General features: G+C 55.0%; 3 protein-coding genes and 1 non-coding gene across 4 annotated transcripts; 2 read left to right on the top strand and 2 right to left on the bottom strand.

Annotated features, from left to right (window-relative positions):
* Positions 1-556: 556 nt before the first annotated feature.
* Positions 557-5,712, top strand: SLS55_006158 (uncharacterized protein; the record flags this gene model as incomplete). The annotated part of the gene is made up of 8 exons (XM_066777593.1): positions 557-688; positions 738-862; positions 936-1,043; positions 1,102-1,370; positions 1,420-2,214; positions 2,979-3,822; positions 3,877-4,796; positions 4,844-5,712. 8 exons carry the CDS (start codon positions 557-559, stop codon positions 5,710-5,712), a joined length of 4,062 nt encoding a protein of 1,353 aa, XP_066631688.1.
* A 309-nt stretch (positions 5,713-6,021) lies between these two features.
* SLS55_006157 lies at positions 6,022-6,140 on the bottom strand. Its single transcript has one exon. It is a non-coding gene; the product is annotated as a tRNA-Tyr (tRNA).
* Positions 6,141-8,714: 2,574 nt separating this feature from the next.
* Positions 8,715-11,832, bottom strand: SLS55_006156 (uncharacterized protein; the record flags this gene model as incomplete). The annotated part of the gene is made up of 7 exons (XM_066777592.1): positions 8,715-8,938; positions 9,002-9,286; positions 9,334-9,537; positions 9,591-9,821; positions 9,872-11,462; positions 11,517-11,683; positions 11,784-11,832. 7 exons carry the CDS (start codon positions 11,830-11,832, stop codon positions 8,715-8,717), a joined length of 2,751 nt encoding a protein of 916 aa, XP_066631687.1.
* Positions 11,833-12,526: 694 nt separating this feature from the next.
* SLS55_006155 (uncharacterized protein) lies at positions 12,527-15,297 on the top strand (the record flags this gene model as incomplete). The annotated part of the gene is made up of 6 exons (XM_066777591.1): positions 12,527-12,675; positions 12,740-13,091; positions 13,150-13,663; positions 13,718-14,135; positions 14,202-14,383; positions 14,762-15,297. 6 exons carry the CDS (start codon positions 12,527-12,529, stop codon positions 15,295-15,297), a joined length of 2,151 nt encoding a protein of 716 aa, XP_066631686.1.
* Between the last annotated feature and the right edge of the window lie 55 nt (positions 15,298-15,352).

The following is a 15,352-nucleotide window of genomic DNA, read 5'->3' as shown; positions in this document are numbered from 1 at the left end:
TCACTCTTATATTCCTCCACCTCCCAATGGCATCTCCTCTCTTTTTCCCTTTCTTACAATCAATGGTGGGGCAAGGGTACATTTTCGCGGATACCCAAGGTAGCCACGGATCTCAACGGATATCTCTGGATGGGGTCCGTGCATGGTTCTGACCTAATTCGTCACAGGGCGCACGCGGGGCCCCGCGTTCCCCGCACTTTCGGCATCAGATACACAGATCATTCGCTCTTGAGGAGTAGATATTCCGGATCTACGTCCCTCAGACAGATCTGTGGCTGATTTACACTTCCCGCGACAGCTTGGGCGTCTCGAAGTGCCCACGGTGCCGGATATCTGCTCTCCAGCGCGGATAAATCAGCACCTTGCTTTCCTGGCCGAGGGTGGATAACGTACACCATGAATGATATTGATATATAGGCTCAGGTTCTCACGAAGGAGGTGCGATGAATCATTGAACTATCGGGCTGGTTTCTCGACCGCACAAATCTTCATAACTTCAACACTCTGCCACCCTGGCTCACATCTACTGATTGTCTTCGGTGTCCGAAAGCGAGTCATGGTTGATGCTGAGAACCAGGTGAACGCAGCCGACGTCATGCCTTTCGAGAAAGATATTGAGAAATCGTCTGAGGTGTCGACGCAGCGCGTTGAAGTGACGGAGACGCAGCAAGCATATATTCGGACAAAGGTGAGTCTCTACGACTCGCGATCGCAACCATCCAACTGACTCCCCAAAGTTCGACAGGCGCGTCCTACCTATCGTCTGTATCCTCTATGTACTGTCATACTTGGATCGCGGCAACATTGGCAATGCGAAGACAGCGGGTGCAGACAAGGATCTGGGGCTTGACGACATACAATGGTAGGTCTCGATGGGAAGTTCACTTGACCATGGAGCCATCTTCGTGCAAGTTTCGATACCTAACACATCCCAGGAGTTGGGTCCTCAACGCCTTCTACATCTGCTACGTGATTATGGAATGGACAACAGTGCTGTGGAAGATTCTGCCGGCCCACATTTTCGTGGCTTGTCTATGTGCTTGGTAGGTTCTCGCCAAAAACGTATTTTCCCTGGAGCTGGCTTACTGACCACCCTGTCAGCTGGGGAATTGCAGCGATGTGTACTGGCGCGACCCAGAACATGGCCGGCATAATTGCGTGCCGCTGCCTCCTGGGTATTTTCGAAGCCGCCTTCGGCTCCGGCGCCCCCTACTTCTTGTCGCTCTTCTATCAGCGTCGCGAACTTGGATTGCGCGTATCGCTACTCCTTGGAATGTCGCCACTGGCCAACACCTTCGCCTCGTCGCTGGCCTATGGAATCACGCACATCAAGAACTCCATCGAGCCGTGGAGACTGCTCCTGATAATAGGTAAGCGACATCCAATCAACCACCAAAAGCCGCTGACCCCCGACCTCAGAGGGCGCACCAACCGTCTGCTTCGCCCTCGTCGTCTTCTTCTTCCTCCCGGACAGCCCGGGCAGCGCGCACTTCCTCACCGAAGACGAGCAGACGCACGCCATCGAGCGGCTCAACACGGTCGACCGCACGGCCAAGAGCAAGCTGGAGTGGTCGCAAGTCCTCGCGGGGCTCACCGACTACCAGCCGTACGTGCACACGCTCATCCACTTCTGCTGCAACTACTCGTTCGCGGGGCTGTCCAACTTCCTGCCCACCATCGTGCGCGACATGGGCTATTCATCCGCCAACGCGCAGGGCCTCACCGCGCCCGCCTACTTCGCCGCCTTCCTATGCTGCGTCGCAGCCGCGTACGTCTCGGACCGCCACGGCCGCCGCGGCTTCATCGTCGCCGCCTTTGGCGCCCTCGGCACCGCGGGCTACCTCGTCCTCGCGCTGGTCCGCGACGACGAGCAGGCGCGCTACGCCGGCATCTGGCTCGCAGCGTGCGGCGCGTTCCCCGCGCTCTGCATCAACATCACGTGGCTGCTGAACAACCAGGGCGGCGACTCGAAGCGCGGCGCGGGATTGGCGGTGCTGGCCGTCCTCGGCCAGTGCTCGAGTTTCTTGAGTAGCGTCGTCTTCCCCGAGAGCGACGGCCCGTTTTACGTCAAGGGGTGTGCGATTGGCGCGGCGTTTTCGGGCCTGATTGTGGTGCTGGCGCTGGGCTTGCATGTCAAGCTCGAGCGGGAGAATGCGGAGAAGGATCGCTTGTACGGGACGGTGGCGGAGGATGTAAGGGTCGACGTGACGACGGGTGGGGATCGGAGTCGCGATTTTAGGTATCTTACCTGAGCGGCTTGTAATTGTTTGGTGTTTAGATATTTTGTTAATGATGGGCAAATGAGAGGCTTCGGGACTTGGGAGATATGTACGTTTTTGGTTGGTACGGACTGTAGCGCTGGGCGTTGGTACGACTCCTTCGAGGTGTAAAACAACATGATGTTCATCTTCGAGGAAAGGGAAAATTATGTTTTGCTTGCGACACTGAACGCACCGAGGATGATGCTGAATCTCTCCGAGACAAAGGAGGTACTATGTACTCGTCTCGCAGCGACCAGGGCGGAATTGATGCGCGGCGTCGGTTATCCGTCAATAGCCGTCATTCCGCCCCGCTCTGCCCGCCCGCGCGCTCCTTGAATTTCCTTCAACACCCTCCGCTGTCCGTTCCCCCATCTCGTCTTCCGCTTTGGACGAGCATAGGGAGGAAAATGGCCAACGAACATCCGTACTACAGCGGCGGAGCATCCGCAGGCAACGACGTCGCGACTAGCAATACCGCCGGCAACACCACCGCACACCACAACATCCTCAACGAGCCATCGTCGTCATCATCATCACAACCAAATCCAAACCCCAATTCCTCCACCACCACAACCGCCATAAACGCAAACGGCAAACGACCCCACCACTCATCATCATCATCATCCCTCCCCACAACAAACAATGCCCCCACCACCACCACCACGAACCCCAACCCCAACCCCAACCCTTCCACCTCCTCCCCCTCCTCCTCCTTAGCAAACCCCTCCAATCCCCCCAACCAATCCGGTCCCACCACCCGCGAATTCCAACGCGCCTACAAAGCCTGCGTCCCCTGCCGCAAGCGCAAGGCGCGGTGCGAAGTCGCGGTGCCTCCGGCCGGCGGCGTGCCGGGCCCGCCGTGCATGCGCTGCAAGCGCGCGCTGCGCGAGTGCGTCTTCACCGAGGAGCGCGGGTGGAAGAAGCAGCGGTTGATGGAGGAGGAGGATAAGCGGAGGAGGCGGGAGAAGGGGACGGGGAAGAGGGGTCGGGGTGGGGGGGAGGAGGACGATGAGGGGCGGGGTGGTGGTGGTGAGGGTGATGTTGATGGAGTGGAGGGGGAGGAGGAGGGGGAGGAGAGGAGGGCTGGTGGTGGTGGTGGTGGTGGTGGTGGTGGTGGTGGGAGGAGAGGGAATTGTTCGCCGCCGCCGCCGCCACCGAGGTTGGTGCGGCAGCAGCAGCAGCAGCAGCAGCAGTCGGGAGCGGTGCAGCAGCAGCAACAGCAACAAGGCGATGAGGGGTTGGCGGACTCGATGATCCGGACGGTCGTGGCGAGTGGGAACGATGCGTTGAACTTGCTGTTCGAGGCCGCGACGAGGGAGGGCGCGGTGGCGTCGTCGGGTAGGGAGGGGGCATATTCGTTGGACGGCGCGGCGGTGGGAGACGGCGAGCCCATCACGTATGCGACGCCCGGCTCGAGCATGTCCATCAGTTCGGGGCTGTTGGTGCCGAATGCGGTCCAGCTGTCGGCGGCGTCGGAGGATGTGTTGGATCTGTGGAAGTGCTGCCGGTTCGTGCGGATGGGCTGGTTCACGGCGAGGGAGGCGGTGACTTATGTCGACTTGTAAGTTGGCCTCATGATGGTGGCCTTTGGTGTGCGAGCTGACTGCTTCTGCAGGTTCTTCCAGAACCTGTCGCCGCTATCGCCGATCCTTACGGAATACTACGCGGATCACTCGAAGCATTACGAGCTTGTCACGAAAGAACCGTTCCTTTGCTGCACCATCTTGGCGCTGTCTTCACGCTACCATGTGCTGCCGGGCGTCGGGGGCGCGTCTCGGGGATACTTCATTCACCATCGCCTCTGGGAGCATTGCCAACACCTTATCCTACGCATCATGCTTGGCCAAGAAAAGAGCTCGACAGCCAAGACGCGGACGGTAGGATCGATCGAAGGGCTTCTTCTTCTTTCGGAGTGGCACCCACGTGCTCTTCACTTCCCGCCCGCTTCGGATGGATGGGATGCGGGACTCGTTGCCATCGACCCGAATGCGGACGAGGAGCCAACGAGCTCAGAAGGGATACCAACTGCATCGAATCGATGGCTTGAGGATGTGATTGAGCCGGCACGTCGATCGGACCGTATGAGCTGGATGCTTCTTGGGTGCGGCTTGTCTCTTGCCCATGAACTTGGCATATTCGAACAAGAGGAGAGTACGAAGAGAGCAGCACACCACGAGGAGCGGCTGGAAGCGAAGAGAAAAGCTGCGCGCTATTCCCGAGCGAGGAAGCTGCTGTATGTCTTCGTTGAACAGCTCGCTTCCCGAATTGGCTGCACTTCGATGATCCCGCAAAGTTTGAGCCACACAGTCCTTGGGAGATCATTTGCCGGAGAAGTTTTCCCTGGAGCAAACCACTCGGAGGCGTTTGTATCTGCATGGATTGAGCTCACGAAGCTTGTCAAGTCCGCTTCAGATATGCTCTTCCCGTCTGCTTCTTTTACAAAGCAACTACTTCGGAGCGGGCGGTACATCGGATTGCTGGAGCACTTCCAGCCCCTCTTGTCCCGATGGCATGGCAGATATCTTGATTCACAAAGTAAGTCGTCCTCACATCGAACCAACGGCTCTTGCTAATGATGACAGGGCTTGGGGACGTACTCCAAGACATGCTCGCCATCGAATACCAATTCGTCCGCATCTTCATCAACTCCCTCGGCATGCAAGCCGTCGTCGAGCGCACCCTCGACGAAGCCGACGACTTCAACCCCTCCAACCCAAGCGCCGCCGCCGCCAACGACGCGCCGCCGCACCCGATCCGCCCGCTCTCGGTCGACTCGACCGACTACCACTTCATCCAAGAGGTCGTCGACGGCAGCTGCTCGATCCTGCGCAAGGTCATCAAGCTCGCCGAGGCCAACCTGCTGCGGTTCGCGCCGGTGCGCATCTACCTGCACATCACGACGTCGGCCATCTACCTGATCAAGGGGCTCAGCCTGGGCGTCTGGAACACCAAGCTGCCCGCCTCGCTCGACGTGCTCGACCGCGGCATCCAGGCGCTGCGCTCCGGCACCCTCGACGACATGCACCTCGCCTCGCGCTTCGCCACCCTGCTCGAGGTTCACGTCGCCCGCCTGCGCCGCAGCTTCGTCGTCTCGTCGCGCCCGCCGCGCTTGGCCGGGTCGTCGCGCCCGCCGTCGGCCGAGAGGGCGGCGGCTGGTGGTCCGTCGGGGCAGGCAGCAGCTGCTCCTGCTCCTACGGTGACGACAACGGCGACTCCGGAGCCCGAGGAGCAACAGCCGCAGTACGGTGGTCAGCAGTTTGGCGACGGCGGGCTGGATATGGATGCACTTGGGACGCCGGGCGCTGCGGGGGTGGCGGCGTCCGAGGACGATTGGCTGGCGCTGCCGTTTGATCCGTCCATGGCTCCGTTTGGAGCGAATGGCTCAGGGATACAGAAGTTTCCGGGGCTGGATAATGGCATGTTGAGTTTTTTGTGGAACTTGCCTTCATGAGTCGGGACGACTTGAGGAACCATGCAAGAATAAAAAAGAGATCAGAAACAATGAACATCACACTTTCCACCTAGTCTCGTCTTTGCCGTATAACATCCCGAGCCACTGCACCGACGCACTAATAATACCTTTGATTCTAATAATATCAACCGGACCCCTCGTAACCAAAAAGGCGGGTCAACGGGATCTCCCGCCCGGCGCTTTTCCCGAATAGGAAAGCAACGAAAAAAATTTCCGATGAGCCCCTTGGTCCATCTCCACCTCTCCCTCTCAACAACTCTAGGACTCAAAGAGCAAAAAAGATGGTTGTCTCCGCTCCCAGAATCGAACTAGGGACCTTTCGATCGCATTGAATCGCCGCTCCGAAGAGCTTGTGATAGCAACAGATATTACAGTCGAACGTGATGAACCAACTACACCAAGCGGAGGAACAGAGGCGGTGGGCCGCCTGTGCTTGTGATGATTGATGAGTAAGCTTTGGGGCGGTGGACTTATAAAAGCAAAGTCAAGCAGCAAAGGGCAGAGCTTGGCTAATGCTCAAGTGGTCCTCGTGCTGCATCAAAAAGGACAACGAAGCTCTGCCTGGGAAATCTACGGAGTCCAAGGACGTTGTCGGTACCAACACGTTCTCAATTCTCACCTGGACCATCTTTTCCTTCAGGGAGTTTTGCAAGCTGTGCATGGAAGTCTCCAGCCCAACTACACTTATGTTGTGGCCACCAGATGGCATTTTCTCCGCCCGCGTCGGACTCGAGCAGTGTACGCCTACGATCTCTGCCTTAAGGCCTTTTTCAAGACAGATCGTGTGGTTTAGTTTCTTCTGCAGAAGGAAGGATACGTTGAAAACATATTTGGTATCGGTTGCTTCTTCTACGCGTCCTCCGTCTTGGCCGTGTTGACGTTAACAACAATGACAGGTCCAAGTGTTTAATCTTTTGCGAGCACGAACCTCTCGGATACGTTTTTGAAAACGCGAAGCCCGACTGAGTATGCGCCCCTGCCCGTATACCAATAATTCTTGTCATGGTCAAGACCAAGTTCGTTTGTGCCATGAGGGTTTCCCGAAGTTGCTGACCCTCTACATGCCGCAAGCGCCCGACGAGAGAAGGGATCGGCCGGCCCCAGCCCTTACATCATCCGTTTACCGTTTTCGATATTCCTAATGTGCCGCATGCAAGGCCCCGGGGCCAGTTTCATCCCTCTGCGATGAACTCGTCGATCGCTTTCTTTACACGGCTCGTTGTGTCTCTCTATGGGGCCGTTTGCACGGTTCGCATGCACGACGATCGATGCACAGTGCTGCAGGCAGACACAACCCCACACCGACAAGTCGGATAGTCGGGCTCGCACTGACTTCTTCCTTTTTCCTACCGCGCACAGCAGTGGGTCGCAAAAGCACTGCTCCTTCACAGACTTGGTTGAGTGAAAGACTTCTCGCATACCAGCACGAGTAGTGAAAGTCGACATTCTGACATTGTTTTAAGCCCTGCAAGGTCTAAGACGAGGATACGCCTTTCCATGAGAAGCATGCAATAGTGTAAACTTTTAACATCGGTGTACCATTGTAGACAGAACCGCCGATCTACCATCATACCGAATTGCGCCATAACAACATCAGCTGAGGTATAACTGCCCCCATTATTCCTTCGTGTTGATCAATGTTGGAGTCCTCAAAATATTGGCCAGCTGAGGCGACAATGCGGCCCTGCGCGGCCATCATTCAGCAACGAGACTCTAAAAAGAGGAAGCACTTAGAAATACTTAAGTGGCAGGAATCTTCTGCAAAACTCACCAACATCGACAAACTTAATCGTCCCATCCATCAACACAATTGCCCGCTACCTCTTTTCGTCAAGGAACACTTTCAATAACAACTCCTAATTTACCACCACTTTCAACATGCACGCTTTCCAGAGCCTCTGCTACTTTCTTTTCGCCATCAATGCAGTGGCGGTCCCCGTCGTCCCCAACAACCCTTTCAGCACGGCCTCGAAACTCGAAGCTCGCACCGTCCCGCACAATCCTTTCTCCACGCCGCAAGCGCTTGAAGCCCGCACGGTTCCGCACAACCCGTTCTCCACACCCCAGGCGCTCGAAGCCCGCACCGTGCCGAACAACCCGTTCTCGGCCCCGACTTCGACCTCGGCACTCGAAGCACGCGCCGACCCTGCCAATCCGACCTCAACCTCAACTTCCACCTCGGCACTGGAAGCCCGCACCGTCCCCAACAATCCTTTCTCCACTCCTGGGCTCGAGGCACGCGCTGTCCCGAACAACCCTTTCATCAGCTCGACTTCGGCGCTCGAAGCACGCACTGTCCCGAACAACCCTTTCTCAACTCCGGGACTCGAGGCGCGTACTGTTCCGAACAACCCTTTCCCTACGAGCTCGGCACTTTGAGGCCCGCTACATTGTAAGCGGAACAAGAAGTACCACCATCAAAACAGTTTACTAGCTTGAACTGGTAAAGGAGTCGTGAGTCGTGATACAGACAACCTCCGCATGGGCCCCGTTTCTTTCATCGGGCGGTCTGATATGGAAATACTTGCACACGGAAAAAATTTAATTCTTCCTAAAACAGCTGCAAACCATAATGAAACTTTCCGTCTACAGATGTATACTTGCCTTGATGACGTTCGACCGCCTCTCTGCCAAGCTTTGAGAGGTCCCTCACGTGTCTTTCATACTTTTTCTATTCTCGCTAATGATAACTACCCAACTTGTTTCCCTTAAACCCCATCTTCGTTTTTATCATCACTTTGGACGATCACGCGCAGGTTCTTGGTTTCCAGGCTGGCCCTCCGCCCCCTTCAGGTCAACGGTCGCTTCCAGTTACCATTGGTTGATGAAGTAATTGCATTGAATGAGTGGCTTGAGGAGCAAGGGAAGGGAACATGGCGACACTATCATCATCTTCTATCTGACCATCTTAGTGACTATATAGTGCAACAAGGGTATACCCTGCGCCTTGGAAGGTGTCTTGATAACCTGCCCAGCCCACATCAAACGGTTCCATCTGACATAGGAACAAGCTTGAACCTGTCGTTCCGCAAGCGATCACGGTAGGCTATGTCAGCATCGTTTGCTTGCAATGCCGACTTCATGTAGTCCTTGAAGGTAGAGGACATGTCCACCACTTGACTAATGTGGTCTTCCGTAACAGTCGGAATCTGCTCGCCGCTTTGTTTGGCTTCGAACGAAGCGAGAGCGACGGCGGTTTGGAAAGCTACCCCGATGCATTAGTGGTCATCCTTAGTTACGTACGGTGTTTTGGTCCCGCTGTACTTACCGTTCCGAATCTCTCGTCCATTCCATCTGAGACTGTGCAGGGTCTTGGAGGATTTGACGTATTCCTTTGCGCTGAAGGAGTACTGGATCTCCTTGCCTCCTTGCTTGTGGTTTGCGCTCAGCTTCTTGAAGCTGTTGTTCCAGACTTGCAGCCGAGCGGAATCGTCGAGCGGCGCGTAGCCAATCTGCAAGTGGATCCGAGACATGAAGGCTTCATCAAATGAACCGACACGGTTGGTGGTCAGGAAAAGAATTCCTTGGAAGTAATCCAAAGCGCGTAGGAAGACTACCAGACGTTAACCTCCGTTTCCAAAAGACGGGGGAGAACATTACCTGAGACAATGCTGTTCCTTCTAAGATCATTTGCCGAACGCCTCTCGAGGAAGACGTCCGCTTCGTCAAGCAGAACAATGGCATCCCATTTAGTGGCGTTGCGAAAGAAGCGAAGCAAGTTCTTCTCCAGCAGGTCAGGCTCGTGGCCAAGATCAGCAGCCGTGATGCTGAGAAGCGGTCTTTGGGTGTATTCCGCAATCGATTCTGTCATCGCACTTCAGCCACAGTGACCCTGGGGGTTGGATTCGGCAGCATACCTGCTGTTAGCGTCTTTCCTGTCCCTGGCGGACCGTGAAGAAGCATGACCTGGCCCTCTCCCTTGCCACGGATGAAGTCGGCGAAGAAAAGGTTCTCTCTCTCTTGCTTTTGGCCGTACGTCTCGCAAATCGCCTTGACCATGGCCTTGTTGGATTCCGGCCTCATGACGAGTGTGTTGATCACATCCCTGTCGATTCTCGGCGCCTTCAGGCCCTCCACATCGAGCAGATCTGCCATCGCGTTAGTGTTGATATGGCAGAAGGGTAAGAAATGAGCTTACCCCACAGCCGGTCTTGTAGAGCATATGCATATACGTGGGAGAAACATAGCATATACTGGTCGTCAGACAGAGTGGTGGTTGCGTGAAGGTCGATGTCGTCATAGTCATCAAACGCCAAGCTGTGGTATATCGATGTTTTGGATGCCTCGTACTCGCATTGTGCGCACTGACACGCCGGAATCCTGGTCAACGAACCTAGCTCTCCCTCTTGTCTTGGCCCCGGCCAGTGCATATTTGCTTGTTCCTGGTCTATTTCGTCCTCCCAGGGCTGGGATGTCTGATCGACAATGACTCTCGAGTGGTTGAATGTTCTTGAGCCGTGGAACTGGCTTGGTCCCGAGTATTCCTGGAATGTCGGTACTTTGACCGCTTCGATGAACTTCTTTCCACGCTCTATGAGCCGTTGCTGATGAGGCTTTTCACCCTCCTTGTCTTCGTGGAATCGTGCTGGGTAGAGACGCAGTGACCTTATCTCTCTTTCGCCATCGAAGACTGGAAGCTGTATTGACTTTTGCGAGCGACCTAAGACTTTCCCGTTGAAGTCCAGGTTCCAGATATCCACAGTATAAGGCTGTGCCCTAGCATTCGAGCCCTGACCCCGAGGACCACCTCTAACTGATTCGATGATGTAGGCATTCACGACTCCTCGCTCTGGGACATACACCACCGATCCAGGCTTCAACAAAAGCCAAAGCCAATTGAAAGTGGTTGTGGGAACGGGGCGGCCCCACATGGCTTCTGCGTCTCGCAACCGTATCGACTGTTGCTCGTAGAGGTAATTGATGAGAACATCGATGTGACGCCCACATTCCTCGGTGTACTCCTCCGAATGTTGGGCTCTGCAGCCGTTTGGACTATTCTTGTACTCTTCGAGCTTGTCCTTGTGGTGGTAAAGGTCGCGGAAGGGGTACACGTAGACACCTTGGTCAAGCGAGCTGACTTCTTCCGAACTTACTGAAAACTTTTGATCGCCCGGCTCGTCTGTGGCATTCTGAAACTGGATGATGGCTTTCAAAGCGTTGAGGAGTATCGGAGAGTAGATGTGCAATACGCAACGACCCAAGATGTCACCATTGCTCAGCTGGCCGTCGTACTCGTATTGCCCGTCCCTCTTCGCCTGGCCAAGGAATAGTTTCCGAACTTCGTGGATGATTGACGTCTGCTTCCCCGATCCCTCCTGAAAATGATAGCCCGGAGGTTTCTCGCATGTCACCGCTCGCAAATACTCCGGGTAAGATGAGCCGTCTTGCTGGTAGAGCTGGATAGCGTACGATACGTCGCTGTCGACTGTTGGTACGGGCTCCGGCTCTTTCTCGTCGGCCTCCTCATTTGCTGCTTGTTCGGCCTTTTTATTCCGGATATCCGTCAGGATCTCGTCCAGAATGCCCTCTTTTCCCCGAAATTCGATTGTGATCTTCCATCCAGGCCGGACCATCTGCTCCCAGGACTCGACCAGGATACACGTCTTGTCTGGCTCCAGGCTCATGATTGCGACTGTGTTGTTACAGCCGGTAGCCTCGTCGAACTGGTCGATGTACCACTGATGCATGTAGATGTCCACGAATACCCTCTTGATCAGCGCTTTCATGTCCTGTATGCACCTCGAGTCAGAGACAAGTCGGCAACGAAACGGAGAACTACTTACATCCCATGTCTTGCAAGCATCATACGGAAATGTCCATCTTGTACCAACGGGATCAACAAAAACGAGCGGAGCTGATGCTGCTTCAACTTTTTTCGATGCCTGTTTGCTCTCGTTGGAAACGTCATTTTGGTCCAGCACAATTGCCTTCTGTGTGTCTGTGACATCATCTTTAACACAGTTAAAGTAGTCCGGGGGCGCCGAACTTGTGTCTGCTGGTGCCACTATCAAATATCAGCGAGCGAACAGAGTACTTTGGCGCACACCAACCTTTCTCTTCCTTCACGGCGGAGCCAATCAGAGATTCCTCTTGAGTCATGTTTGGAACAAGCAACATGCCGGATTTCTCGTGAAATGTGCCAGTCTTTTCAGCCGAAGCCCGCGAACGACGAAGTAAGCGGCTTGCTTATGGGCAAAGAAAACCCCACGTTCGCAGCAATTTGAACCCTGTCCCAGCCTTAAAATAGGCGCAGGCAGCCGTTGCCGCGAAGGATAAAACCCACAGAGATGCGCATTACCCTTGGTTCGGACACGCGCGCGAGTAAGACGACGGTGGAGCCATTTTCGCCCCCACGCGATAGCGCATGTTCGAATGGGGCCAAATTGCTGCATCCTCCTTCACCTCTGCCAATTGAACTGCACCAGAGCTGTTGTTTTTCCCATCAAGCGTCCCGAAAGGATTGTGCGGCTGAGAGCTGACGCGGCAATTGCGCCCATGCTGCAGTGATGAAACTCGCGAGAACACGAAAACGGGAGGTAACAAGGCTACTTTCTGCACGTGGAACAGTGCGATTGGCTTTGACTCAGTAGCTCTGCCCGATGTCAGAATAGCTGCAGATACCGGATAATTTTGACACGCGCTGGATCCACAACCAGGTTCCAGCCATGCCACCAAACAGACACATCCGCTGCAGAAACACGCTTCATCGCTGTCCAGCAACCTAAGTATATTCAGCACGCAGCGAAGTGTTCCCACCAAGACCTTCACGGACACAGCGCATAAACCTCCGGTGATGGAGCAGAGCTCAACTACGATTATCCGTCGGTTCACCGATACACTCGACGAGCAACGGCCCTTAGACGCTGGAACCAAGGCAGCGGCCCAAGAAGAGCAGGGCCAAAAGGATGCTTCTATGCAGCACCCAGCGACCTCAGCGCAAGAGTAAGTCAAGCAACCCGTCCCACAACGGGATGTATTTGCAAAATTACTCATTGCAGGATCAAAGTCCTTTTGACGAGGTTGAATTCGTGCGCAACGCGCTCAGTAACTGCTGCAAGGAGTTCTTCGAGTCATTGAAAAAGGAGCAAAGTAGCCGACTCTTCTTCCGCAAGCACAGGGAATCGACAGAGGGAAAGGTCGAGCACAAAATCAGGCTCAGCGGCTTGGATGACTTGGACGATTTCAGGGCCGTCGTGGACGGTTTCGAGGACGAGTGGAAGAAGCGGCATGGAAAGGCTTCGTCAAACTTCCACAGCGTCTGTAAGACTCTCGACGCTCACAAAGCCGTCTTCACTTGGTTTCCGAGCTCGAATGAATACATGTCAGTCTTCTCTGGTGCACTGAAGATGGTCCTGCAGGTAAGACCGGAAGGTCTGGTCTGATATGGGAATAGTGCAGCTAAATCTTTTCTCACAGGCATCCGTGTATCATGAGGAGATAGCGGAATACCTATCAGACGCGGTGGCGAGTCTCTGTGAAAAAGCTGCTCTATGTACAGAACTGCTGTCCATCATCAAAACGAACAGGATGAAGAAAGAGCTTGCAGAGGTCTACAAGAAGCTTTTCGTATTCCTCTGGGAGGCCGCAAAGTGGTTCACGAAACCCGCTTACCGCAGACTTCTAAACAGCTTCAACCAAGCCATTCTGAAGGAGAGGAAGGCGGCGGAAGACGGCATCATCTCCGCCATCAGCAAGATCAGGCAGATGGGCGAGCAAGAGGGCCTGCGTTGGACGAGCGACATCAAAGACACCACCCACGACGTAAACGACCGCTTGAAGGAGATGGGCAGCGCGTTCCAGAGCATGGAAGCCAAGGTGGATGAATGCCGAGCCGAGTCGCGCTGCACTCAGCAGCAGCTCCTGGCCATGGGCCGGAACATGCTGCACCTTCTCGAGCAAAACTTCAGGAAGATGGATTGGGAAGCGCAAGGTGTGAAGCTCTCGGCCTCGCCTGAAATTGCAGTTTATTGACCACCAGCTTTAGTGCAACATCAGAGCTATACGCGCCTTATGGCGAAGCAACTCCTGGAAGCGGTGCCTGTTGACACGCCGGGAGAAAGCAGTAATGGAGGCGACGACGGTCAAGGTCTGTCCAGAACCGATTTTGATGCGCATTGCAGGAAGCTGGACAGGTTCATCCACGGCACCGACGGCATCGCACTTGCAGAAGAGGGACGGATGTTACTGGCGGACCCAGTCATCGTCGACAGGCTGGGATCTTGGGCCGCGAATGCGGCAACACAATCTCAAAAGCTGTGGCTTGAATTCCCGTTTGAGCTGCAGGAAGACACGAGCGCCAGGATGGCTGCGTTGGGCATCATCTTGACCGCGGCTCAAGCGGACGCTCCGTTCATCTCGTACATCCCCAAGCGGCCAAATGAAGCGGATATCCCCCGGGAGCAGTGCGTAGAAGACGCTGGTTTGTTGTCGGTCGTCTTTTCTCTGATACTCCAACTGCTCCGGTTCAGGCCGAAGGACGACTCGTTCAAAATGCAAAGCGACACCATGGAGCAGCTCGACGGCAGCATGAAGTGTTGGAAGACTGCGCTAAGTCTGCTTGGTGACTTGCTCAGGCACACGACGAGCCTGCGCTACTGCATCATCCATGGGATGAATGATTTCGAGTCCGAAGACTCGGAGGGGATGTGCAGTGAGTTGGTCAAGTTGCTAGTGGACCACTCCGGGAAAGGGAAGTTTCCGTTCAGCGTCTTGTTCACGACGAGCGGCCAATCAAGGATCTTGTATGACTTTATACCGTGGGATGACAGAGCTCGTACGGAAATTTCGATGCGCGCAATCGAGAGAAGGGGTAAAATGTTCGAGTCACCGATGTTGAGTTAGAGTTGAATTTGCATCCTCGTTCTTGGTCAACTGCTATAATGTATTGTTATCACTCGAGCAGGGATGGCGCAGATCCCTGCAGGTGATCGGCGCGTTAGCGTATCTCCCTCGCGTCGCTCGACGCGAACCACGGCACACGTCCCACTCCACACATTATTCGTCCTATCGTTTCAATGTGAACTGCCAGCCATGGCCGCACCGCTACATAACATCATTGATTTGGGCAGCGACGACAGCAGCAGCGTCAGCGACATCGAGAGCGACATCAGCGACGACTCTGATAGTATCGAGACAACCAGTGACATCAGGGCAGAGGCCGCCGAGCTTACCCGCCGTTCCGACGCAAAGGTATTCCCAAGATCGCTTCGCACTACCCTGCATTGGTTCTATCAAGGCGACCTTGGCACATTTGCGCATTCGGCGCCGATTAGCGAAGCCGTCTTCAAGGATCCGCAGATTCATGTCGATGGATTTGGTAGGGTTCCTGTGCCCCTCAGCACCGAACATGCGGAGCAGATTGTTGCGCTTTCCGAAAAAGGAATCCTGAAGCCGAGTGCTTTTTGTTTTGGGAACGTATTGTGGGAACAGCGCGTGCTGCCCCGCCTCGTAGATGAGGCTGTCAGAGAGTTGGGAGTTGGCGGCAAAATGGATGCGGTTGGAGCCCAGCTGCGAGAGATGCAGCTTTGCACCAAGGACACGGGCGTTGCCCCCCTCTCGATGTGAGACAAGAGCTGCACCGACGCATGAGTTCATATTAATTCGTTGGGTAGGAACGAGG

This window comes from Diplodia seriata, assembly GCF_021436955.1.
Source record: "Diplodia seriata strain FDS-637 chromosome Unknown scaffold_6, whole genome shotgun sequence".
NCBI lineage: Eukaryota > Fungi > Ascomycota > Dothideomycetes > Botryosphaeriales > Botryosphaeriaceae > Diplodia > Diplodia seriata.
Note: the sequence above shows the minus strand (reverse complement) of the source record. Positions and strands in the feature narration are given on the sequence as shown.